Raw genomic sequence first — 27,609 nt, forward strand, 5'->3', positions numbered from 1 at the left:
ATTTCTCACGTGATTTATTTTTGTCATGTGTCCCCTGTGTAAGAAAACGCTCAGTAATCTGACATAAAGAGAATAACCAACGTTATTGCTAAATTGCTAGTATATGATGCTTAGACGAAATATTCAGCGTTTTGCTTTTTCTAATTTAGAAACATTCACTTTAAAATAAGATAAAATATGTTCCTTTCCGGAAATTCTGAATCTACACAAAGTCTGAACTTTTCAACTTGTACGTAACATTACCCTTGGTAAAATATCTGCACACGTATACTGAATGATTATGTTTTGCGAAGGGAGATAACTCTTTTAAGTAAACGCGCGTGTATCATAACAAGGAACTGTCGTACCTAGGAAACGGAAGTAAACATCATGGCGTGAAGAAAGGCAGCAAGGTGCTCGCTCGACGCTTCAAAAGACAATTTGAATAATACAACTTGTTAGAAGTGTTATACTTGTTATCAGAAACTCAGTAAATATGGCGTCACAGATATGGAAAAGAAAACCTCAGTACATGGTGGTCGGAGAGCGAGCTAGCGACGATCTTCACGCGACATGGGCAGGGCCGATCAACACTCAAATGTATGGGGACGGTTTGCAAAACTTGTGTCGGAAAACAGAGAACAATATAATGCGGATAAAATCTTCCATGACAAGAGTGGACCCTTGTATAGAATACGGGATTCCACACTGGCATCTAGACAGCAGACCGGCTTCAGGTATAAATCGTGGAAAGACTTCCTCCCGTATTAATCCCCTCTCCCCCCTCCCCCCTCCCCCTCCTTAGCCGAGCGCCGCGATGGGGTCCGACAGTTAGACCCCATCACGGCTCTTGGCTAATATCCCCAATGCATTGCAGTTCAAGCCTTTTCATTATATAAATTTTGTAGAAAGGGTACGGTCGGAAGTCTTACTTCACAATAAGTTAGAATGACATGTTTTTCTTGCTGCCTTGTTCATTCTTGAGTCATATTTGACTATTGTTTTTAGTGTTATTCTTTCCATAAATTTGTGTCAGGCTTTCACAAAGGAATTGATATCTCAGAGTACAAAAATATAATTTGTGACTTAACATACAGTAAACTACGATTATAACGAACTCAAAGGGACTACTAATTTTAGTTTGTTATAACTGTAGTTCGTTATAAGTATATATACAGCATAACTACAGCAAATAGTCGGGACCAAAAAAATAAGTTCATTATATCCGTCATTTCGTTATGAGCGTGTTCGTTATAACCGTAGTTTATTTGGTTTTGTAGTCATCAGACAAATACATGAGTGTGGTGGCTTTTTTATTGACAAAACAAATGTAATTATTTGTAACCATGATGAAGAAAAATACGCTCTTCATTCGCTTTCACATTGTGATATTTCTATGTTTTTATGTTGTTTTCAATTTGTGGTTTATGAGGCATCACCATGATCACAAGTGTAATTTAATACACAAACCACACAATCAGCAGTGATCAGTAGCCATCTCTCTTCAAAATGTTGCATCAATGATGACACATTAAACATCTTACTATTGTTATGAGATAAATAGAGTTTTGTGAAAATATGACATCAAACATGCAGAATTCCTGCAACACATGAAACTCACTGTATCCTTTGATGACATGAAACCCTTTGCATGTTTGAGTATTTCATGACTATTACTATATTTCAAGTGGGGTACTTGTTGAATTTTAAAGTATAATATATGTATGTAATTTTAGATTTCAAATTTTAATATATGTATGTAATTTTAGTGATGTCACAATATATGCACCTACCTCACATTAAGATATGTATCACAATATATGACACAGTTTAAATTGTTTAAGCATGATACAAAAAATGAAGATTGTAGAAGTGTTTGTTTTTGAACTAATGGCAAGGTAGTATGGATGATCAACTTCTTTATTAAAATTTTGTCAATGTTTTGGTACTATATTTATTAATATTATTAATACTAGTCATGCTTTTGTGTATGTATATAATACCAGTTTATAATTATTATTTTTATTATTATTGTTGTTATTATTATTATTATTATTATTATTATTATTATTATTATTATTATTATTATTATTGCTACTAGTATATAGCTCATATGTGCTTATACATTCTCACTTTAAACTGCTGTTTATTCCATGAGAGCCATATGATTTTGGGTCACTTCTTCAAAATGTACACTTTTTCTCTGAAAGAAGGAGAACAGTTTTCTTTTATTTCACAACACTTTTTATTTCAGAACATTCAGTGAACAGTTTTTGTTATTTTAACCTGAGGCAAAGTATATTTTCCAGTATTTTGTATGGAACAAATTGTTTGTTTTAAAAAAAGTGTCATTATGTTTCTAGTAGATGTAGTCACTGCATGTCAACCTAGATCCACATCCTGCATGTTTCCAGCTCAAGCACATCCAGTGACTGCACCTGACAAGGAGAAAGTGTCCTGGCATGATCCAGGGGTGATGTTTGCCTCGTTTGGCTCCATGCAGTCTCTGGCTTCTCAGTCAACGTGCAGCCTGGCCAGCGAGAATGTCACAGTAGCCTCCAACACAGGTCCTAGTCTTTGTTGTACTCTCTGTATGCCAAGGAATTTCTTTATACCAAGGGGGGCACGGGGGGCCCAGTCGTCTAAGGCACCGCGATGCGCTGTGCAGAGTTGCATCCCTTGGACACGCCAGAAACCTATGATTGTGGGTTCGAATCCCGGTTCGCCCCGATTATGTTTCTAGGTTTGTCAGCACCATACCTGTGCTTGTGGGTTTCACCAAAGTGGTAAACATCTGAGACGTGCTTTCCTCCCACATTAAGCTGACACGCTTCAATACAACTAGAATGCTGTTAAAAGCGGCGTTAAACCCAACTCACTCACTCACTCTTTATACCAAGGTTATATTATCAGTACTCGTTAGATAATCTAAGACTTCTGTCCGCACTTCAAGTTACCATGGTAAAAGAAAGTTTGATGGCAGTCACCAAAAACATCCTTGTGTCACACACAAATATTTGATAGAAAAATAATATTTTGTAACATGTGTCGTGTTTATGGTAAGTAAATAGTTAACTGTGTCAATAGAGGGGTGTTCAGGATAATGTGAGCTGAAGGTTTTAGACCAGGGCGTTCAGGATTATGTGAGCTGAAGGTTCGTGTAGACCAGGGCGTTCAGGATTATGTGAGCTGAAGGTTCGTGTAGACCAGGGCATCCAGGATTATGTGAGCTGAAGGTCCGTGTAGACCAGGGCGTTCAGGATTATGTGAGCTGAAGGTTCGTGTAGACCAGGGCGTTCAGGATTATGTGAGCTGAAGGTTCGTGTAGACCAGGGCATCCAGGATTATGTGAGCTGAAGGTTCGTGTAGACCAGGCATTCAGGATCTTGTGGGCTGAAGGTTTGTGTAGACCAGGGCGTTCAGGATTATGTGAGCTGAAGGTTCGTGTAGACCAGGGCATTCAGGATTATGTGAGCTGAAGGTTCGTGTAGACCAGGGCATCCAGGATCATGTGAGCTGAAGGTTCGTGTAGACCAGGGCATTCAGGATTATGTGAGCTGAAGGTTCGTGTAGACCAGGGCGTTCAGGATTATGTGAGCTGAAGGTTCGTGTAGACCAGGGCATCCAGGATTATGTGAGCTGAAGGTTCGTGTGGACCAGGGCGTTCAGGATTATGTGAGCTGAAGGTTCGTGTAGACCAGGGCATTCAGGATTATGTGAGCTGAATGTTCGTTTAGACTGTGGCATTCAGGATCATATGAGCTGAATGTTCGTTTAGACTGTGGCATTCAGGAAAATGTGAGCTGAATGTTCGTGTAGACTGTGGCATTCAGGATTATATGAGCTGAATGTTCGTTTAGACTTTGGCATTCAGGAAAATGTGAGCTGAATGTTCGTGTAGACCGGGACGTCCCATTCAACTTGGTTGCTTGACCAGATTGTATTCCATTTAAAAATTTTCGTCTTTTTTAATAGAGGGAGGGGGAGGGGGAGGTGGGGGAGCGGGATTAAGAGCATGAACATTAATAATTTTGATTGTATTATTGTATTTATGTTCTAATCTAAACAATTATATGCTGATGTTAATTATGTATATTTCAAGTGTATTTTGGTAACAATTCAACCTTCACAAGGTTTTGTCCCATTAGTTTATCCTCCTGCCTGAAGAATGTAAACAGATATTGGTGTATCAAATTAAGGAGTAGATTGACAGTTGGACCAAACAGAATTCCTCAAACAAACTTTGTCACTTAAATCTTAAGTTTGATATGCATGAGGGTGTGCATGTATCTTCTCCCTAGGCACAGTAATATCATACACCATGTTAAATAGATGCAATATGTTCACACTGTTATTTATAGCATCAATTCTGAAATATCAGTATCCCTGTGCACAAATTATAGCAATGTCTGCATAAATTTAGACTCAAATCACTTTCACACTGCCAATGAAATGTCCAAGAAGCATGAGGGGCTATGGTGCTCAGACCACCATGGGGGCCGGGGAAGTATGTCAAATTTTGTTTTACACTGCACTCAGCATTATTTCCGCTTTATAACAGTGGCTTGTAAAAAAATCAAAGTTGGACCAGACAATCCAGTGATTGATATTATGAGCGACAATCCTTGCTGTCAGAGTGTGAAGATAACCAACCATGTCACCCCGCCAGAAAGTTGCCTCTTACAACCAGTATAGTTTGCTAGAGACTTGTTCTAACCTAAAATTCCCACATTAAGAATATAAGGATTATGTTTTCTTGTTACAGTTCCACATAATTTCTGCTACCTGTGTTCTACATTGGAGGAACATCAAAGACACCTACTTAATTCTGTGAGTAAACAATATGTTTTTTCTGCATTTATCTTGCATTCAGCCCTAGCTCTTATTCAGAGCAACTATGCTGAACTGCTAAAGAAACATCACTTCATGTAAGTTTCCAAATGAAATATCAATGCATTGTTTGGAGTTATCTCATTTTTGACATTAGACTGTATCCAAATTTAATGTTAACGGCCAAAAAGTGAGAAAAATATGTGGATATGTGGGTTGCAAAACGCAGCTTATGACCATGGTACAAAGTCCTGAATGCTTTCCATGAAAAATGGTACCCCAAGACGTGGATCCAACATTCTTGTATCGGTACAACTGCTGGCCAGACTGCACAAATGGTTGCCAATGCATTTAATGTCCATGCGAAAACCATCTACAGATTACAGCAACGATACCAGGTCACTAACAACATGCATTCTTCTGAAAGCCTGGTTTCTCTGATTCCTCGTAAGTTGTGGTATGGCGCTAGTATCGATACAAGAATGTTGGATCCACGTATTGGGGTGCCGATTATCTGAAAAGGCAGAAGGAAACGCAAGTGAATTTTGACTCTTATGGAAAAAAATTCAGGTGACTTTTTACCATAGTTGTTTGTTAACCTGTGTTTTAAGAATTGTGAAATGTCAGGTGGGAAAAATAATTGTTTGGAAATAATTTGTTTCCTTCAAATTTGGATCTGAATGTGTTGTCATACATTGTTTATCCTTCTATAAGCAATTGTTTTGCAGTTTGCCTGTTGTATGCACAATGACAAAAAATGATGCTTTTCAGATCATTTTTTGTTTTCAGTTATTATATTTTTAGAGTAGGTGAAATATGCAAATCCATTATAAAACGTCTTGCCTTGGAGTTTCATTGCTGATGTGACAAATCCATTCATAGTCGCTTGGGAATACTTGCTGTACAGATCTTCAAGAATAATCTCGTGCAATAAACTTTGAAGTAATTATTGGTTGTGATCGATGTTGGGCATGAAATTAAAGTTATGTTTTTTAAATTGAGGGCAGATGTAAAAAATGGGTTTAAAAATGTACAAAATACATAGACCAGAAACAAAGAAAAATCGGACTTTGCAAATTTGTGTCATTTGCAGTGCTGTAATTCATGGTTGTCATTCAAATCATATCTATTTTCCATAACAATAAGTTTGTTTCAACAGAGGCCGGTCAAAAGATCTATGAAGCCACGAAAACCGAGGATCAACTATGTTGCTCCTCCGCCACGAGTCAAGGTGAAGGTCGAAGAGCCAACGGCAGTTGCAGAGATTTTATACCGCATTGTCGTGGTGACAGGAGTGAAGGGAAATGCAGGAACTAGTGCAAATGTAAGTCCTTTTAACAAAATGAGTTATTGTGTAGGCCAATATTTGATCTGGAGATCATTCTATAGTTTTCTAGTAATGCTGTGATATAACTGAATTACACTCACACATCACTCACTGTCCAGTATTTTTGTAGGTGAGGTGAAATGGGGTTTAACGTCGCGTCCAAGATTATTGCACTTATATAACGATGTGCATGCACGTGTATGTGTGTGTGGCTGCTTGTCCTAGTCCGGACTGATGACGATTTATAGTGCTAGCACACTGAGATACCATGCCGCAGTTTAACATGAATACCCCACTCAGACACAGTATACTGACTCCAGACCGACCAGTCCTTCTTTTAGCCCCTTAATGCCAAGCGCCAGACAGGGTAACAACAAGTACCATCTTTTAACGTCTTTTGTTATGATGCGGCCTGGGATCGAACCCCGGACCTTCCGCTCTCCAGGCGGACGCTCTACCATTAGACCACGGAGGCGGTCAGTATTTTTTTAAGTTTGTGAGTGAATGTAGTTTTATACCAGAGTTAACTATCTTACAACTATACATCATGACCAACTGTGTGATGTGTGTATTTGTTGTTTAACACTGCTCAGCTATATTACAGCTATAGCCTGTGACCAGACAGTCCAGGTAATGACATCGTGAGCAACGATCCACGTCTTCGAGATACATTGACACACCATCAACTATGTCGCCAAGCTTACTCACACCATCCATTAAGATGCTTCTTGAATCCCAAAGGGTTTCCATTTTAGTTGCCTAAATTTAGAACTTAGACTAAGCAATAGGGTGCTGGGGACACGTTCTACCCTGGGTCCCCATGGGGGTCTGTGTCGGGTAAATTAAGGATTGACATGGGTTGACACATCTTCCCGAGGCAAGAGAGTTAACTGACTTTAAAAGTCCAGTTTCCACCCTTGCCGAAATAGGCTGGAATTACTGAGCTCGATCGTAGCGCCACCAGTGGTTATTACCAGTATTGTCCCTTCTAAGCCTCTCCTATGGACTTGGGGCCGCGATTCTCTGTGCAGAGTTGCGTCCCTTGGGCACGCCAGAAACCTATGATTGTGGGTTCGAGTCCCGGTTTGCCCGATTATGTTTCTAGGTTTGTCAGCACCATACCCGTGCTCGTGGGTTTCACCAAAGTGGTAAATGTCTGAGACCTGCATCACTCGGGCTTTCCTCCCACATTAAGCTGACAAGCCATTTTATAACTGGAATATTGTTAAAAGCGGCGTCAAACCCAACTCACTCACTCTCCTATGGACCAATCAGATTCCACCTCTTGTATCACTTGCGTTTGCTTCACACACAATGGTTGCGCCCAGTCAGGACGATCTGATCGATAATCAAGATATATATTGTGATAAAACGGGTCTTACATTGCGAAATGCATCAAATCACATGTGCACCTTGATTAAAAACATGAAAGAATTTGGAAAATATCTGCTGACAACGAGTTGGCGGTGCACATGCTTTGCAAATCCTGCAATCGATCAAAATCTGCACGACAGTTTACGAACCAGATTTCGATTTCAGTGCACGATTTTGATTGGACTATGCATAGACTCGTTAGTCCAGACAAAATGTAACTCCATAATACCAGCCTAGTTCGGCAAGGTGGAAACTGGACTTTTATAGTCAGTTAACTCTCTTGCCTCGGGAATATGGGGTTGACAGGGCTTGATCCATGATTTGAGATTATAATGTATCATGTTATCAAAGAAAACAATATAATGACAAAGCCAATGAGATAGGATTAATGTAGACAGATAACAACATAATGACGAAGCCAATAAGATTAACAGGAGAGGATTCATTTAAGTACACTGGAGGTGTTGTGATGACAAGAAGCTGGCTATTGTGATACCATCTGCCCAAGGCAAGGGAGTTGACTGACTATTAAAGTCCAGTTTTGTCAAACTAGGCTGGTATTATGGAGTTACATTTTGGCTGGACTAACGAGTCTTTGCATAGTCCAATCAAAATCGTGTAACGAAATTGACATCAGTTGGTCAACTGCAATGCAGATTTCGGTTGACTGCAGGATTTGTAAAGCATGTGTACCGTCAACTCCGAGTCAACAGATTGTTTCCAATTCTTTTCATGTTTCTAATCAAGGTGTTCACATGATTTGATGCACTTAACAAAGTAAGACCTGTTACCCGTCCTAACCCATCCTAACCCGTCCTAATCCTAGTTCTCAGGCAATGACTTTTGAAAGTCTGGTGCAGGCGTGTGGTGGTTTGTTTATTTTTGCTTGTTCAAACTAGAATGTAACCAAATAAACAGTTGTGTACCATCAACCTGGGAAAGGGGCTCCCTGCATAAACAAGCATACAAACTCATTTTGCCGCCATAACCATAACATATGAGATGTGCAGTAAAGCAGTGTGCATGTAAAAGGAAGGAACTGCGTGTATTATTGAATCACATTCTTTTTAAATATTATGATTTTTTTTTTCAAATGGAAACAAAAACAAAACATGCAGCAGACTTTATGATGATGCTGGCAGTGTCTGAGAACCAAGACTATTATTTTTTTTAGCCTAAAAGTCCAGTTTTCACCCTTGCCGAACGAGGCTGGAATTCCTGGGCTCGATCGTAGCGCCACCAGTGGCTTAAGCCTAAATGAGATACTGATCAAAGCAGCATTAAGCCCCTATCTCAAACCAAATCCCTCACCATTCACTGTCTTGTGGTTCACTATTGCAGGTTCACTATTGCAGGTTCACTATTGCAGGTTCACTATTGCAGGTTCACATAAGTTTACATGGAAGTGAAGATACAGCACGTACACAGCTGAAGAAAGGTCGAGGGTCGTCCATGTTTTGTTTTATGAGGGGCACCACGGAAACATTTTTCTACAAAGGTCCACGCGTAGGAAATCTCACCTACATCACGATAGAGGTAAGACAAATGGAGGAACACTATTTCAACATGTATTGTATATCATTCAGCTCAGGTTATTTTGTGTTCTTTGTTCATAGACAAGCCTATATAAATTTTTGTGAAATACCTAATGTAAAATTGAAATATATAATTGTATTGTATACTTTTATAATTTCTTTTTGTTTGTATTTTTGTATAAATTTATATTTTGTAAGGTCTTTTCAGTAACTATTCCAGCCTGAATGTATAGATGCGTTCATGTATTAGGATTATTTAATTGTACTGTGATTATCAAATTTTCATGTTCTTGCAACATTTAATGATATTTTTGTTTTCTCTGAAATATTTTGTTGATAGTCTTATCTTGATCTGACACTGACACTGCTATTATTTACCTATAATCTGACACCGTGACACTGCTAGTATAAATAGTACCTTTAATCTGCACTGTGATGCCAGTATTTACTTTTATAGGTAAAATGGATTGAATTATCATTATACCGCCCACATGTTATCAGAAATGAGCGTCCTCTGTAACCTGATAATGCCCTCATATTGTTTGACAACAGGGCATTATCACGCCCGTTGCTAGGTGACATCATATTGATGTTCAATAGTGACGTCATATGACGTTTTCAGCCTTTGTCAGCCAGTTAATGGAAGATCTCTGGCTTCTACAAATGATAATGCCCTGAAAAATAATGTTACCTCTAAAATAATCTGACACTGTGATTCTAGCATTTACCTGTAATCTGACACTGTGATTCTAGTATTTACCTGTAATCAGACACTGTGACAATGCTAATATTTACCTGTAATCAGACACTGTGACAATGCTAATATTTACCTGTAATCTGACACTGTGATTCTAGTATTTACCTGTAATCAGACACTGTGACAATGCTAGTATTTACCTGTAATCAGACACTGTGACAATGCTAGTATTTACCTGTAATCTGACACTGTGATTCTAGTATTTACCTGTAATCAGACAATGTGACAATGCTAGTATTTACCTGTAATCAGACACTGTGACAATGCTAGTATTTACCTGTAATCAGACACTGTGACAATGCTAATATTTACCTGTAATCTGACACTGTGATTCTAGTATTTACCTGTAATCAGACACTGTGACAATGCTAGTATTTACCTGTAATCAGACACTGTGACAATGCTAGTATTTACCTGTAATCTGACACTGTGATTCTAGTATTTACCTGTAATCAGACAATGTGACAATGCTAGTATTTACCTGTAATCAGACACTGTGACAATGCTAGTATTTACCTGTAATCAGACACTGTGACAATGCTAGTATTTACCTGTAATCTGACCCTGTGATTCTAGTATTTACCTGTAATCTGACACTGTGATTCTAGTATTTACCTGTAATCAGACAATGTGACAATGCTAGTATTTACCTATAATCTGACACTGTGATGCTAGTATTTACCTGTAATCAGACACTGTGAGAATGCTAGTATTTACCTGTAATCTGGCACTGACACTGCTAGTATTTACCTGTAATCTGACACTGTGATGCTAGTATTTACCTATAATCTGACACTGCTTGTATTTACCTATAATCTCACTCTGTGACACTGCTTGTATTTACCTGTAATCTGACACTGTGAAACTGCTAGTATTTACCTGTAATCTGACACTGTGACACTGCTAGTATTTACCTGTAATCTGACACTGTGACACTGCTAGTATTTACCTGTAATCTGACACTGTGACACTGCTAGTATTTACCTGTAATCAGACACTGCTTGTATTTACCTATAATCTCACTCTGTGACACTGCTTGTATTTACCTGTAATCTGACACTGTGACACTGCTAGTATTTACCTGTAATCTGACACTGCTAGTATTTACCTGTAATCTGACACTGTGACACTGCTAGTATTTACCTGTAATCTGACACTGTGACACTGCTTGTATTTACCTGTAATCTGACACTGTGACACTGCTAGTATTTACCTATAATCTCACTCTGTGACACTGCTTGTATTTACCTGTAATCTGACACTGTGACACTGCTAGTATTTACCTGTAATCTGACACTGCTAGTATTTACCTGTAATCTGACACTGTGACACTGCTAGTATTTACCTGTAATCTGACACTGTGACACTGCTAGTATTTACCTGTAATCTGACACTGTGACACTGCTAGTATTTACCTGTAATCTGACACTGCTTGTATTTACCTATAATCTGACACTGTGACACTGCTAGTATTTACCTGTAATCTGACACTGCTTGTATTTACCTATAATCTGACACTGTGACACTGCTAGTATTTCCCAAAGCTGCAACACTGACTACTTGTTCCCTGTGTCCAGCATGACGGCCTGGAGAAGAAGCATGCATGGTACCTGGAACATATAGTGATCACTAACATGTTGACTGACCAGTCGTGGATGTTTGTGTGCAACAACTGGCTGTCGCTACACCACTCCGACTTTCGGATCAAGCGAGACATTGAGGCTGCACTCAAGGAGAAGGTAGAACGAGGTATGCTGGTTCATCTTACCTCCTTCAAAACAGGCCATGTCATTGTTATCTTATATCCACCATGCAAATGGCCGAATTCAAATGATTCTCGCTCTTAGGCATCAAACTAACCATCTTCCCGTGGCAAAGGAATTAACTTACTGTAAACTTACAATTTCTACCCTTGCCTAAAAAGGCAGGAATTTCTGGACTGTATAGTAGCACCACCAGTGGCTATTACGAGTTATGTCCCTTCTATGTTCCTCCTGTTGACCAATCAGATTCTACCTCTCCCACCTCTTATATTGCTTCCATTTGCTTTAAACAAAAAAACACCCAGTCAAGACGATCTGATCTATGATCAAGATCTACAGTGTATATTGTAATAAAACAGGTCTTACTTTGCCAAGTGCATCAAATCATGTAAACACTATCATTAATAACATGTAAAGGTTTGGAAAATGTCTGTTGACGCCGAGTTGGTCGTACACATTAGGGCTGGGATGAGTCCAAGTTTACTACCCGGGTACCCAACCCCCTATTATTACCTGACCCTACCTGGTTACCCGCTGTTGGTCTCAAGAGATAGGTGAAACATGTCCGATTGGGAATAGTTTGACCGTACTCCTGTCAAAATAAATTTAGATACACGTATCAACTGATCTGGTCATGCATACACTGAAGTTGACAGATGTTTTATCATTATGCAAACATATAAAGTCAGAAGGAATGTGCACAAAGTCAGAAAGAAATGTGAACATTTATCACTTATAGTGTAACCATAGAGTTCTAGATAATTTTTGCCATTAAACAATATAATCACGTGACTGACCACGGGTCCAGGTAGTCCTGTGTGTACCCGGGTCCTACTCAATACCCACCCGACCCGGGTACCCGAGTTACCTGTCCCAGCCAGCCCTAGTACACAAGCTGTACAAATCCTGTAATCAACCTAAATCTGCACGGCAATGGATGTCAATATAACTCCATATTTCAACCTAGTTTGGCAAGGGTGGAAACTCGACTTTTACAGCCAGTTAACTCCCTTGCCTCAAGGAGATGCAAACTTTCACAAAAAATTAAACTACTGGAGGTGATTCCAGAAGGCTTTCTGTGCCAATTTTTTTAAAAAAACACTCATTGAATAAACATGGTGCAAACACCTGATATGGAAACTCTCCGACCTGATAAGACCAAGTATGTAAGATGAGTTCATGGGTGAATGAGTAACCAAGTATTCATACTGCCTCATCAACAGTCTTGCATCTTTTTCCTGGCAAAATGAAGAACCCTGTACATTTGGGGCACAGGTGGCCATTCGTCCAAGGCGTGGCAAATTGGCTGTGCAGAGTTGTTTCCCTTGGGCATGCTAAAAACCTGTGATTGAGGTTTGGAATCCTGGTTAACTCTGATATGTTTCTAGGTTTGTCAGCACCATTCCTGTTCTTGTGGGTTTCACCAGGTGGAGCATCACTTCAGGCTTCCTCCCACATTAGGCAGACACATGGAATACTGTAAAAAGCAGTGTTGAAGTCAACTCACTCTCTCCTGTTATTCTTTGTTTTGTCTTGGATACACAATTTAGTTTCTCTTTTTACATTCTCTAAAAAAATACCTTTGGTATAAAAACATTTTGACTGTTATAATTTTTACACATAGCATTTTCAGTAAAAGTATAATACATTCAGTAATTTTATGTACACAATGCAGAGAACCTTGGTAATTCATAATCCACCAAGCAAATTGGACCATTGTTGCACTTAGACTTCAAAGTGACACACAGTTCACCTGCTGATGTTGGAACACATTTACTGTCCAGATCTTGAATCCAGATTTCTGGATAAAAGAAGCATTTTATGGATCATTTATTTCATTTTACCCTAATATAGATTGTGAGGTGAGGTTTCCGGGTATCTGGGGTCCAGGTAAGCGGGGATCCAGTGTATGTGCAGAAATATGCCGCTAGGTCAGATCTAAAAGTGGTATATTTGATTGGCAATTTTCCCAACTTTACAGAACTGGAGGTCACTGTGATAACTGGGCACAAGAAGTTGGCAGGGACAGATGCGCGTGTGTATTTGACGCTTTACGGCAAGTCCGGGATGAGTCCCAAGTTGCACCTCCCCGATGACAAAAACAAAAAACGCTTTGAGCGGAACAGTGAAGACAAGTTCAAGTTCAAGGTCAAAGATATTGGCGAAATTAAAAGAATCAGGTAATGTTGTAAACACTGTGTATGTTACATGTATGCTTCAATGGAATTGGGAGGTTTATCTCATGAAGAAAATGGCCTGACCTGCCTGACAATGACTTGAGTGATGGGAGATTGGGCTGGTTTATGAGTGAGGGAGTGAATTGCTGAGTGAGTTGATGGATGGATGGGTTGGGTGGTTGAGTAGCCAAGTATTGCTTATTAATGCATAAAGAATCTTTAGAGTTATGTATTTTTTTAAAATCTAATATCAGTCAATATGCAGGTTTTACTGCAGTTACCGTAGTTTCTGTGAAAATGAACCTTTATCATTTAAAACCACAGAGCCGAATCTAGATAATATATTTGGTTATACACAATTCTACAATCTGCCTCCCTTTCATCTTTCCCACAGGGGCACGGGTGGCCCAGTCGTCTAAGGCGCCGCGATTCGCTGTGCAGAGTTGCGTCCCTTGGGCACGCCAGAAACCTATGATTGTGGGTTCGAATCCCGGTTCGCCCCAATTATGTTTCTAGGTTTGCCAGCACCATACCCGTGCTCGTGGGTTTCACCGAAGTGGTAAATGTCTGAGACCTGCGCCACTTCGGGCTTTCCTCCCACATTAAGCTGACACGCCGTGATATAACTGGAATAATGTTAAAAGCGGCGTTAAACCCAACTCACTCACTCACTCATCTTTCCCACAAGCTGACATACCATGATAGCCTATATGCTGTTTAAAACAGTGTTAAACCCCAACTCACTCACACTTTTACTCGTATGTGTTTATTCATAATACTGAGAGGCCATAGGCCTATAGTACATGTTACATAGTAATGGGTGTATATACATTTATAAGGTAACACATTTGGAGCTTCTCAGCTTCATAGCATACAATATGTACATTGACAGCTTTTTCGTTATTACTACATTCTTACTTGACATTATTGTAACAATTTTCTGTAGACTTGGATAACAGATATAATATTTATCAATGAACTGTTTTCTGAGTTTAGCATACAACGGACAAAGTAGTGAGAAATGGTATTCATTTTCTACATTGTTTAAATCACAAAACTGACAAATTCTGTGTTCTCTCACAATCCCCATATATCTTCCCGTCTCAGTAAAGAGTTCATGTGAACCACATCTGATTCGAAATGTTTTTAGTGTCACATCTAATAAGTGTTGCTCTCCACAGAAGCTGTTTTTAAAGAGGGAATAACTTGATAGTTTCTTGGATACTGATAAGGAAACATGCCAATTTTGAATGTACATATCCTTCAGGGTCTGAGTGAAAGCATCCATGAAGCATCACTTGCACTCATTCCTCATTGTTCTCATTTCAGAATTGAGCATGATGGGTCAGGCTTGGCGGCTGGATGGAACCTAAATAAGGTAAAATTCTTGATGCAAGTTAGCGTTAAATTCTTGTGTGTGGCATAACCAGCTGATTCTAGCATGGTGAGGATTGGATATAAAAAGTCAATTCTTGCAAAACAGCAAATGCTTCGCTTTATGAACTGTTATTTCTGCCTGGATGTCACTTGCTCTGTTCAGAGTACTGTAAATCTGGAAAGTTTTGGCATGTGGTCCTATGCACAGCGCACAGCGCACAGGTCACAAATCAGGTGAAGTTATCATGTCGGTAGCGGAGAGTCTTTGGATGGATGACCGCGTTCGGTAGCTTGGCTCCTGAGAGTTTCTAGGGCATCTCATCTCTCATATCACTTGCATTTGCTTCAAACCAAAATGGCGGCACCCAGTCAAAGATGATCTGCTCGATAATCAAGATTTTTATTGTAATAAAACGGGTCTTACCCCACGAAATGCATCAAATCCCTTGAGCACCTTAAATAAAAAGCATTAAAGAATTTGCAAAATATCTGTCAACTCCCATGCTTTTCAAATCCTGCAGTCGATGAAATCTTAACGTTGAAATCCATGTTGTTTACGAACCAGATGTCCAGTTCATTGCATGATTTTGAGTGGACTATGCAAAAACTCAGCCAAAATGTAACTCCAAAATTGGAGCCTAGTTCAGCAAGGGTGGGACCTGGACTTTTATAATCAGTTAACTCCCTTGCCTCGGGGAGATGTACACGTTTTTTGGTTGTTTGTCTGCATAAAATAACTGTGTTATGGAACTTTTGCAAATGTGTCTGACTCACAATTTTAGCAGTACTTTCCTGTTCGCAAAACTTTTCAGATTTACGGTATTTAACTGTTCTTATAAAGATAGGTATTTCTGAAGTCTATGTGATTCCCAGTTGAAAAAGCAATAGTATTATATGCATTTTTGCATTCTATTGCCCTCCGTGCACTTATCAACTACTGTGCCACTTCACATTTTACTACAGGGAACAACTCATCATATAATGCCTTATCTTTGAAGATATATTTTTAGTCTTGGCTTCATCGCTATTTTGGCATTTGATTGATCTTGACCTTGCAAGGCATGTAAAAGGGCACCTGATGTACAACAGTTAGAGTGGTGCAGTGAACACCAAATCATGGATGCAGACCTCCTGGCATCTTCCCTTGTCAAGGGAGTTAACTGACTGTAACAGGCCAGTTTCCACCCTTGCTGAACAAGGCAGGAACTTCTGGGCTCGATCTGAGCACCACCAGTGGCTATTAGTGAGTTACGTCCCTTCTATGTCCCCACCAACTGACCACTCAGATTCCATCTCTCATAACACTGACCGCCTCCGTGGTCTTGTGGTAGAGCCCGGAGAGCGGAAGGTCCGGGGTTCGATCCCCGGCCGCGTCATACCAAAAGACGTTAAAAGATGGTACTTGTTGTTAACCTGTCTGGCGCTCGGCATTAAGGGGCTTAAACAAGGACTGGTCGGCTCGGAGTCAGTATACTGTGTCTGAGTGGGGTATTCATGATAAACTGCGGCATGGTATCTCAGTGAGCTAGCACTATAAATCGGCATCAGTCCGGACTAGTACAAGCAACCACACAAACTCACACTCGTACATGCACGTCGCTATATAAGTGCAATTATCTTGGACGCGACATTAAACCCAATTTCACCTCACCTCACCTCTCATATCACTTGCATTGCTTGAAACAAAATGGCGGCGTCAAGACGATCTGATCGATAATCAAGATCTAAATTGTAGTAAAACAGGTGCCTCAAATCACTTGAGCACCTTGATTAAAAAAATAAAAAGGTTTGCAAAATATCTGTTGATGACATGCTATGCAAACCCTTCAGTCACCCAAAATCTGCACATTGAAATCTATGTTGTTTACAAACCGGATGTCCAGTTCATTTCTGGATTTTGATTGGACTATGCATAGACTCTTTAGTCCAGCCAAAATGTAATGCAGGAATTCCAGCCTAGTTTGGCAAGGGTGGAAACTTGACTTTTATAGACAGTTAACACCTTTGCCTTGGGAAGAGTGCTGAGTGCAGTACGTGTTAAACAACAAAGAAACAAACAAATCCAAGGCTTGATGTGTGTTTGGTTCCAGTTCAATTTAGCATGGTTAAATCAACAAGTGATATAGGTGAGGTGAGGTGAAATCGGGTTTAATGTCGCCTCCAAGATTATTGCACTTATATAGCGATGTGCATGCACGTGTATGTGTGTGTGTGTGTGGCTGCTTGTACTAGTCCAGACTGATGCCGATTTATAGTGCTAGCACACTGAGATACCATGCCGCAATTTAACATGAATACCCCACTCAGACACAGTATACTGACTCCGAGCCGACCAGTCCTTGTTTAAGCCCCTTAATGCCGAGCGCCAGACAGGTTAACAACAAGTACCATCTTTTAACGTCTTTTGGTATGACGCAGCTGGGGATCGAACCCGGACCTTCCGCTCTCCGGGCGGACGCTCTACCATTAGACCATGGAGGCGGTCACAAGTGATATAGATCTACATTGAACACACAGTATGTTTATCTCCTAACTCACTCATTCATGAACTGAACCTGAATGGATGCCACATCTCAACTCTTTATATTTGTAAATTTATGTTCTGTAGTGGATCAAGTGGTTTGGATAGGATTTAGTTGATTGTATGTCATTGTATCCTGACGTGAGGTGAGGTGAAATGGGGTTTAACGTCCCGTCCAAGATTATTGCACTTATATAGTGACGTGCATGCACGTGTGTGTGTGGGGGTGCTTGTACTTGTCCGGACTGATAACGATTTATAGTGCTAGCACACTGAGATACCATGCCGCAGTTTAACATGAATACCCCACTCAGACACAGTATACTGACTCCGAGCCGACCAGTCCTTGTTTTAGCCCCTTAATGCCGAGCGCCAGACAGGGTAACAACAAATGGTTTGGATAGGATTTAGTTGATTGTATGTCATTGTCTCCTGACAATACTGAAGTATTGCTCATAATATCAATCACTAGTTTAATGCTGAACTATCGCCGAGTGTGACTTTAAAATACCAAAACAACTATATTATGCAGGTGATCATACAAGATATCCAAGACCCGAGTTCCTCCTCTCACTTCAACTATGGTGGCTGGATAGCGAGTGACGTTGGTGATGGCAAACTGTGGCGGGAACTTCGTGCGCAGACAAAACAAGACAAGGAGATCCTTAAAGGTGAGCTTTCTAGTCAAACAGGTATAGACTATTGGCAGCCCTCAGTAAGTTTGACTCTTTGAAACCTTAGATTTTCTGATGCATGTCAATCTAACAGTTAATGATTACTGTAATTACACGCTAACAGTTCCACATCTTGCACAAAGTATAGCATCAAGGTCTTAAATGGAAATGGGTTATGGACCATGGAAAATAGTCCCTCTTTTGTAGAATAAGTACCTTGAGCCATGTGTGCCTGAAGGTGATATAAAGGAGATATAAAGGTTGCAATGTATGGAAGGTGGGTGGGTGTCTAAAGGTTTGCACACTGGTGAAAGACGTTATATTTCTCAGACAGAATTACTGCAATGGGTGGTCAAGGTGGTACACTCTTGTCACTACAGCTGCTTAGGTGATACTTAACAAAAATGTTTCTGGATCTACCAACCTCACAAAAATAAAAAGTGGGGGAAAACATTTGAAAGCACTTAATTTTAGTTTCTACCAAATGCAAATTTATGTGTTGGCCTAAAAATAATGTGCACATTTTTATCGTGTCAATAAATCTGCCTATATATATTTATGTACATGTAACCTTTGAAGCACATTTGGATCTCATTTGATTGATGACTAATCCATTATAATGGACTCAATTTTGCAACCAAAGCATAACCTTTTCATTGAGCACATCTAACAAAACTAATGATGTTTGCAGGCAGAGCAGTCAGTAGAGGTGAGGCATACATCTTGTCACTTGTCACTTGTCACTTTAGTTCATCTTGGCTGTTGTAACTTTAGTTCACATTGTCAGTTGTCACTTTGTAAGGATAAGAATGTATGGATGAACAACTTCTTTATTACAATTAAGAGCGACGTTTCGGTGTAGGTTCTAACACCGTTATCAAGCAAGTGATCACCTTACTTAGTACTCCAACTTCTAAATGCCTATCAAAGAAGTTGTCACTTTAGTGCACCTTGTAAGTTGTCACATTATTTCACGTTTCCATTTGTTACTTTATATATTTCATGTTGTCAATTGTCATTTTAGTTCATGTTGTCTCTTGTCACTTCACTTCATGTTGTCACTTGTCACTTTAGTTCACCTTGTCAGTGGACCGCCTGCATGGTGTAGTGGATAGAGTGTCCGCCCTGGAGGGCATCTTGTCTGTTGTCACTTTAGTTAATATTGTCAGATATCATTTTAGTTCAGAGCTTGTATCCAATATGTCTCCAGTATCCAATATGTGCATGATCAAGTTGATGGTGTACCATCATACACTGACTGTGTGGAACGTTGCTCATGCTATCAACCACTGGTTGTCCTGGCCAGACTATGTTACAGTCCACTGATGCTCACGGTGGAGATTACAGGGTAGAATTAATCTCAAGTACCGATACCCCAAGCTTGTCACCACAGGCAACTGAATGGATCAGGTGGTCAGGCCTGGTGACCTTGTTGCTTGCCTCCCATATCCTACCCATAATACCCCCTCACAGAGATAGTCGTTGCAATCAGCAGTGTTCGAAATACCTGCCTGCCCGACCGTTCGAGACGGGTTGATTTCAACTCGGCTGCCAGATTTTCAAATCCCCCTGCCCGACGGTCGGGATATATTTCATATGTGAAAATATTCAAAATATTTCCCGATGATAAGCATTAATTCACATGTAAAGATGAATGATAAAATGTAACCAAAAAGAAACCCCGTAAGCTTATCCTGAGAAACATATGATTATAGTGGGCAGGCAGGTTTTGGTCAGGGCTGGCAAGTATTTCAGCTAGCCAGTCCCGTGGTCTGGCTGAAATTTTTGGGAGTTTCATACCCTGCAATCAGCCACCTACACTGGTTTGCCAGGTCAAGACTCCATCATTTTGCTGTCACTCATCACCCCATATGTCACACTGGTTCATGGTTCAGTAGTATTAGTGGTTGAGGGTGTTGTGTTTAGTGCTAGAAGTTTGTTGTGTTGTGTGTAAGTGAGTATGATTTTACGCCACTTTTAGCAATATGCCAATGGCAGGGGACACCAGAAATGGCTTCATATATTATACCTAGGTGGGGAATAGAACCTGGGTCTTCAGCATTATGAGCTGACACTTTAACCACTATCTGTCACTACCACTTTAACAACTTCAATTAATAAATACGAATCATAGGGTTATGAAAATGTATACATTAAAGTAACGCAAATGTTCCTAATCTAGCCTATCCTAACTGACACTGTGTTTAGCCTAAAAAAGGTACTTTTACAGGTAAAATGACAATAAACTTAGACAATATACGTGTGTGGTCATGCTTGCATGAAACATCCTACAGCCTTATCCCAAGTGATGACCTCACACCGCCAACTCGTTCTCGCAGGTGAAAATGAGTTGGGGGTGGTCTCAAAATACAGCTGTTATTGTATTTTATTGAGGGGTCATAGAGGAATGTAGTTTGAACAAACCTGTGAAATATTGACCATCAGACATGTCACAGAATATACATGATATAGCTGTAACATTGCCAACAGTCCCATTCAACATGTTCAAGAAAGTTTAAGGTTGTTTTCTTGACTGCTTTAAGACATTGAGACTTTCCCTAAGACTGAGATATACAATGTCACTGTTCACAATGCATTGTGCAGTTAACCTGACTATGCGATACACAGTACACCTGCCCATGTATCTATTTTTAAGTTTTGCAATAACCTGATCTGTCAGCAACTGGGGATAGCATTACCATACTGCCTATCAAGAAAAATGCTAAGCAGGATTTTATGATGGTTAAGATAAGCTTGACAAACCCGCAATGTTGTTAAGTCACAGGGATTGATGGCTGTGCACAAAAGAATAAAAAGTTTTTAAGACCCCTGTTTCCTACAGGCTCGGCCTTGTGTGCAGCTAAAAATCCCTGTGGTTAGCACAAACTGGCTGACAGCATCAACCTCTATGTCAGCTGGTCCACATGCAAGATGGAGAATTTCATGAAGTAACCTGACTCAGATTGTATCAATTGATGTATCATAAACCGAAGTATTGCTACATGTATCGACACATGAGGTAGGCATGTCACGACACCTACTAAAATGTGAATTATATACGGCATATGTCAGTGAAGTAGATGCATCTTCAGGATTTGACAAACATGCTGGTCCTTTTGACAAATGATGGGAATCACTGTTCTGAACAAGTGATATTATTTTGAGGTGGCCAGTGGAAAGTGCGAAATATCTGTCATTCCCATATTTTTGACTTCATTGAGTGTTTTGGTAGAATGAAATTGCCAATCTGTTCTGTCGGTTTATGTGATTAAATTGAGATTGTCCCTTATCCCCATCACAAGATAAACGTGACTCTCAGAATAATGCAAGCTTACAAATCAGTGACTTTCCTAGGCTGTATTTGAAGACATGAAAACCATAGGATATTAGTAGTGACTTTGTGCCATTGTTCTCAAGACAGGTTAAATCTCGTAAACAGGGATGTTGTTATATTCCTGGCATGTTTGCTATATAATATGTTATTATATCCTGGGGATTTTATTAATACATCTTTCATTTAGATTGTAATATATGAATGTTTCTTGCTAGAAATTTATTTTGCATTTGAACACAATGTAATGAAATGTAAAATCAAATGACAAACAGAGCTCCAGATAAGCTTTTGGTGTTGTGGGTATTTTACCCATGCATTTTAAAATCATTGGGTATCTGTTATTCTATCTGGGTATTCAAATTTCTGTTACCCACTAGTTTTTACACATGTGGGTATTTAAGTTAAATATTTAAAAACACTATTCATCTAGTCCCTGCAAACTGGTGTCGTGTGGGTTCGAGAGCATTATAGGACTCAAAAATACCACGATACTTCCACAAGAAAGTGTTATGGCAAATGATCATGATGTAACTGTCATCGTGGAGTTTGGCAAGGTTGACGTTATGCCCGTTTATAATTTAAAAATAAGTTGCTGATTTGCTAATCGAATATGCAGGGTTACTTCACATTACTTTGATGATACGCAACAAGTTTTATTTGTGTAGCTTATCTGTAATGTTCGTTGCGTATTTGATACGCTTAGATTTTATTTTACTGCTTATTTCTGCATTTCTGATGCGTATTTTACGCAGATACGCAGCTTATCTGGAGCTCTGACAAATGTTTTCTTTATATTCCTTCGGATCGAACACGCAACCTTCGTATCTGTTGCCCAGTGAGTGTACCACTAGGCTACAGAGGTGCTGATAAATCACAATTTAGAATGTCCTTTTCAAGTACCGTATACCAGCAACAGGTATTTTTCGCTGGTTTTCTAAGGTTCATCAGGAAAGTATGTTTCAAACATAAAAGTGTTGATAAATGTTGTTTTAAGTGTCTTTTTTCAGTTTATAAGTTAGATAAAACACTTCCCCTCAGGTTTTTAAGATATTTAAAACCCATATCCTTTGGATAAAACCTCAGGGCTTAGTAACACCCCTCAGTTTTATCCCGCGAATGCAAGATTTAAATATCATAAAAATCCTCGGACATGCTTAATCCTTAATACATATTTTATGCATCAACTGTGTCAGCTTATGATTTGCAGGTGTTTGACAGTTGTCTGCAAATTTTGAGCATTGAGGCATAACTAATTAATAAGAAGCATCCGTATGTTTCAGGTTACTGATCAGTAAGATGCCATGAAATGTTTTGGAAACAGTCTCCATGCATCCATGTCAACTGACAAACAACTTTTTCCTCTTTCAAAACAGACAAAAACATCCTGTTGTATGTTACCATGGTTACAATAGGAAGACAGCATATGAAATTGTCAAGATTACTGTGTCAGTTGGACATTTTGTTTGAGATAACTTGGGGAATGTAAAATTAGCTCAATTATTTCTTCCAACATAAACAGGAGCTCAAATATTTTTTTAAATATTAAGAAATAAATATTGAACTTTGGACAAGAAAAGGTCACATTTCCTACAATGCTATCATATGTAAAACAAAATTCAATAAAACAGGGGCTATATTTTTAAGAAATAATACTACCACTACTCCCCCCTCGAAAATTAAACATGTTAAATGGTTAAAAGTGTCCCTTTTGTTGTGAGTTTAGTTTTCATTTCTCTCAAGATATCCAAGCAGATTAAACATGTGATCTAATGGTGATACTCTGATCTGCGTAATGTTTCAGGTAAAAACATTCGGTACCATGTGACTGTTAAGACCGGAGATGTCAAGTATGCCGGCACGGATGCCAATGTCTTCATTCAGTTTGTTGGGCAAAAGGGCACCACACGGAAAATACAGATGGATGATGCGAAGGACAACTTTGAGAGGGGAATGGTGGAAGAGTTTGATGTAAGTAATGTCATATCTATGTGTGGTATTTTAAAGGCTGTAGTAAAAAATCGGTGAAGAGTGCACTTTATTCTTTTATTTCTTTTAAAGTACAGGTTTTGTTTTGTTTTTGTTGCTGTTTAATTCAACACTCAGCAATATTCCAGCTATATGGTGACGGTCTGTAATAATCAAGTCTGGACAATCATTGACATCATGAGCATCGATCTACGCAATTGGGATACAAAGACATGCGTGAACTAAGTGCTAGAGCCTGACCACTCGATCCTGTTAGTTTTTTGTCGCAACTTCCTAAAATACTTGCCTTCAAATATGAGTACTTATATTTTTGGTCATGCAACTCTCTGTGTACTTGTGAGTAAGACATCTTTACCAGTCTTGTAAGTATATTGTTGCACAATCTAAAATAGAAGTTTGTTTGTTTGTTTATTGTTTAACGCCACACTCAGCAATAGTCCAGCTATATGACGGGGGTCCGTAAATAATCGAGTCTGGACTAGACAATCCAGTCATTAATATCATGAGCATCGATCCACGTACTTGGGATCGATGACATGCATCAACCACCCGATCCCGTTAGTCGCCTTTTACGACAAGCATAGTCTCCATTTACAGCAAGCATGGGTTGCTGAAGACCTATTCTACCCCGGATCTTCACGGGTCTGACATTTGAAGGACCACACTACCTGATTCCATTCCCACGGATGTTTATGTCCATCTGGACACATGGGAAACGAAACCTTTTCTTGTTAAAAAACCAGGCAGTATTCCAGACAGACATCTGTCCAGCTGTATTGTACCGGAAATACTAAAACAGTCAATCCAGTGATTGACACTAAAATAAAAGTACTTGTGTTTGAAGGCAAGTGTCCTAGGAAATTTTGCATTTGTGGTTAGGAAACAAACGCATTCACTTTACTGAAGCATGTAAAGTGGGATGTAGATTTGGATTAGGGATGTATTAGGAAAACACATCGCTCTGTTTGACAAGTCAAACTCAAAATCGTTGATAGAAAGCATGGCGGAGATATGGTTAACGCAGCTAGGCTTGAGAGTGCCTGAGAACTTACAACCAGTGAGTGCTGTGTGTACTGTTAATGAAACATGCATATGGTTTACCCACAAACAGTATGTATTGATTGAGTCTATTTATGCCCTTGTTACATAAAATTACTTACAGTAATCAAACTCATGGAATAACCTGCTGGCCTTGAGTGCCTACCCCGAAATGTGAAAATATTAATTACCACACTTATTTCCAATAGATGTCAGACTGAGCTTACTGTTAATTCATATTGTGTCTTCACATTGCAGATCTGGGTTAAACATAGTCTTCAGCAACCCATACTTGTTGTAAGAGGGGACTAACGGGTTTGGATGGTCAGGCTCGTGGACTTGATTGATGCATGTTCATGTCGTCATATCCGAATCACAATCGATGTTCATGATGTCACTTACTGGATTGTCTGGTCCAGACTTGATTATTACAGGCCGTCATCATATAGTTGGCATATTTCTGAGTGCGCTGTCAACGAACAAACAAACAAACAAATAAACAATATATTATCCAACAACATGGTCAGACCATCGAAGAGGTCAGGTCTGAGGGTGCTTGTTTTCACATATTGACCTCATCAAAAGTAATCATTCATTTTGTTATACCAAAATTTTAAGAATCCTGTAAACTGTCCTGTTTCCTTACAGTAACTTAGCTGCAAATGGTGAAATGTTAGTACCAGACTCCGTCACGCTGAAGACCCGGGTTCGATTCCCGACATGGGTACAATGTGTGAAGCCCATTTCTGGTGTCCCCCGCCGTGATATTGCTGGAATATTGCTTAAAGCGGCGTAAAACCAAACTCACTCACACTCACTCTAGCAGACGAGACATGTTCATCATGTGACAATTAGGTCAATACTGATCATATGACAAATCGATATTTGAGGTCAGTGTCAGTCACATGATTTTGGGATCAACATTCAAATGTATTGTTTCGTCACTTGGTACGGCTTAATTTAACCGATTGAATTCAACATTCTTAATAGCAGTATAACAAAACATCTTGACGTTGGTTGCAGCTGCGAGGTATCGATGTTGGTCCACTGACCCGGATTGTCGTGAGTCATGATAACACCGGAGCTGGGGCGGGATGGTTCCTTGAGGATGTAAGTACAGCTCTGCACTCGTCTCCTCCACTTACCTTTGTGCAGAGGGGAATGTCAATCAGGGATGGAGAAATCTAATTATGTTCAATTGTCCATGGAGTTTTAAATTTATCAACATTTGCTTGGATTTGCTTCTTAGCTCGCCTCACAGAATGTCAAGTGAGCTTATGTCATGGCCTTCTTTTCCAGCATCTTGTGATGGCAGCTGTTTTGTTCAAAATATAAAAGATTTAGTTTTACTAGCTGTGTTGAAGATATATGTTCTATTTTCTGTGGTATTTTAAATTTTGACCTTAATCTGACCTTACTGAGCCATTTTTGTTCAATATGTTATGAAATTTGGTATGTGTGTGCAGGTCATAACACATTTTTTCACCTTTATTTGAAGAGCTCTTTCATGCTCATAAATTCTCTGAAAATATGCAATTTCTCTGTTTTGTAAAAATTATCTCCTCAGAAACCACTTGACCAATGCAGCTGAATCTTCACATGCTTGTTCTATCCCATGAATAGATCTGAATTTGTTCAAGAAGTTCAAATCGGATTTTTCAATACACATATCGCTACCATATTTATGGCCACTGCACAGACATTTCTACACAAAATGTTCTGTTATGCTTATAAAGAACCTCTCAAAATGCAATTTTGGCTCTGTAAACATCTTCTGAAATTGCCAGACTGAGGAAGTTGGACTTTGGCATGTTTGTGGCTCCTTTTAATGACATATTTTGTTCAAATCACTAGGAAGATCCGGGGTGGAATAGGTCTTCAGCATCCCATGCTTGCTGTAAAAGGCAACTATTCTTGTCGTAAGAGGCGACTAACGGGATCAGGTGGTCAGGCTCGCTGACTTGGTTGCTGCATGTCATCATATTTCAATTGCCTGGATCGATGCTCATGATGTCAATCACTGGATTGTCTAGTCCAGACTCGATTATTTACAGACTGACGTCATATAGCTGGAATATTGCTGAGTTCGGTGTTAAACAACAAACAAACATTCAAACCACTGGGATCTACTGGTTTTTTTTGTGTGAAGTCTTATTGACATTTGCTACTGAATATCAGCCTCTGAGCAGGTCTAGATAAATCCCTGACATCCATGAGAAAACCTACCTTTACTATTGCTTCATTCTTATGAAACAGGTGACTGTGAAGAGATATTTGACAAAGGAAGAGAAAATAGAACGGCTCAAACGAATGAAGAAGTTCCACAAAGACAGCCCTGAGCGACGGAGGAAGAGGTATGCAGAGCGGTTGAACAAAGAAGACAGAAATAAAACGGACAACAGCACCGATAGCTCAGAATCCGAATCTGACACTTCAGTTGAGGAGAAGAATTCCAAGAAAAGAGACAAGTCCCGAGCCAAAGACTACGCAGATGAAGTGTTCAATCGGGATGGCAAGATACTGAGGATTCCAGAGTATGAAAGATATTACTTTGTGTGTCGTAAATGGCTAGCCAAAGATGAAGCTGATGGATTGACCAGTAGAGAGATGACGGTTGACCACAAAGAGACAGTGTTTAAAGAATGTGATGAATAGAACAGTGTTCACTTCTATACATTTGTAGCTGTTTGCACTTCTTGTAGAAGCCTCCTGCCATCTGTCAGAAGTAAGTCAGCAAATCAAAATCTTTTAAGCTTGTGTATATGGATTATTTATGTTATAAGGTTGCTGTAAGAAGTTGGTTAGATCTTTCATCATTGAGAACAAAGCACCATGGTGCAGATGTTGATACAAATAGTTATTGTTTTGTGTGTAAATTGATTTACACTATATTATGAAAGCTGTTTCACTGTCGGATCTAGAGGGGTGGGATGAAGA

General features: G+C 39.5%; 1 protein-coding gene across 2 annotated transcripts; it reads left to right on the forward strand.

Annotated features, from left to right (window-relative positions):
* Positions 1–366: 366 nt before the first annotated feature.
* On the forward strand, positions 367–27,609 carry LOC124119345 (lipoxygenase homology domain-containing protein 1-like). 2 transcript variants are annotated; one of them, XM_046481837.2, is made up of 13 exons: positions 367–716; positions 2,394–2,546; positions 4,745–4,809; positions 5,969–6,133; positions 8,894–9,046; positions 11,380–11,551; positions 13,547–13,745; positions 15,072–15,120; positions 18,173–18,311; positions 19,006–19,023; positions 23,450–23,616; positions 25,696–25,782; positions 26,929–27,609. In XM_046481837.2, exons 1-13 carry the CDS (start codon positions 476–478, stop codon positions 27,325–27,327), a joined length of 2,007 nt encoding a protein of 668 aa, XP_046337793.2. In that variant the 5' UTR covers positions 367–475; the 3' UTR covers positions 27,328–27,609. The 2 variants fall into 2 exon arrangements, with proteins under 2 accessions (XP_046337793.2, XP_046337799.2); XM_046481843.2 differs by lacking the exon at positions 19,006–19,023.

The sequence above is a fragment of the Haliotis rufescens genome, unplaced genomic scaffold, assembly GCF_023055435.1.
Source record: "Haliotis rufescens isolate VD_foot unplaced genomic scaffold, xgHalRufe1.0.p SCAF_3, whole genome shotgun sequence".
In the NCBI taxonomy this organism is placed as follows: domain Eukaryota; kingdom Metazoa; phylum Mollusca; class Gastropoda; order Lepetellida; family Haliotidae; genus Haliotis; species Haliotis rufescens.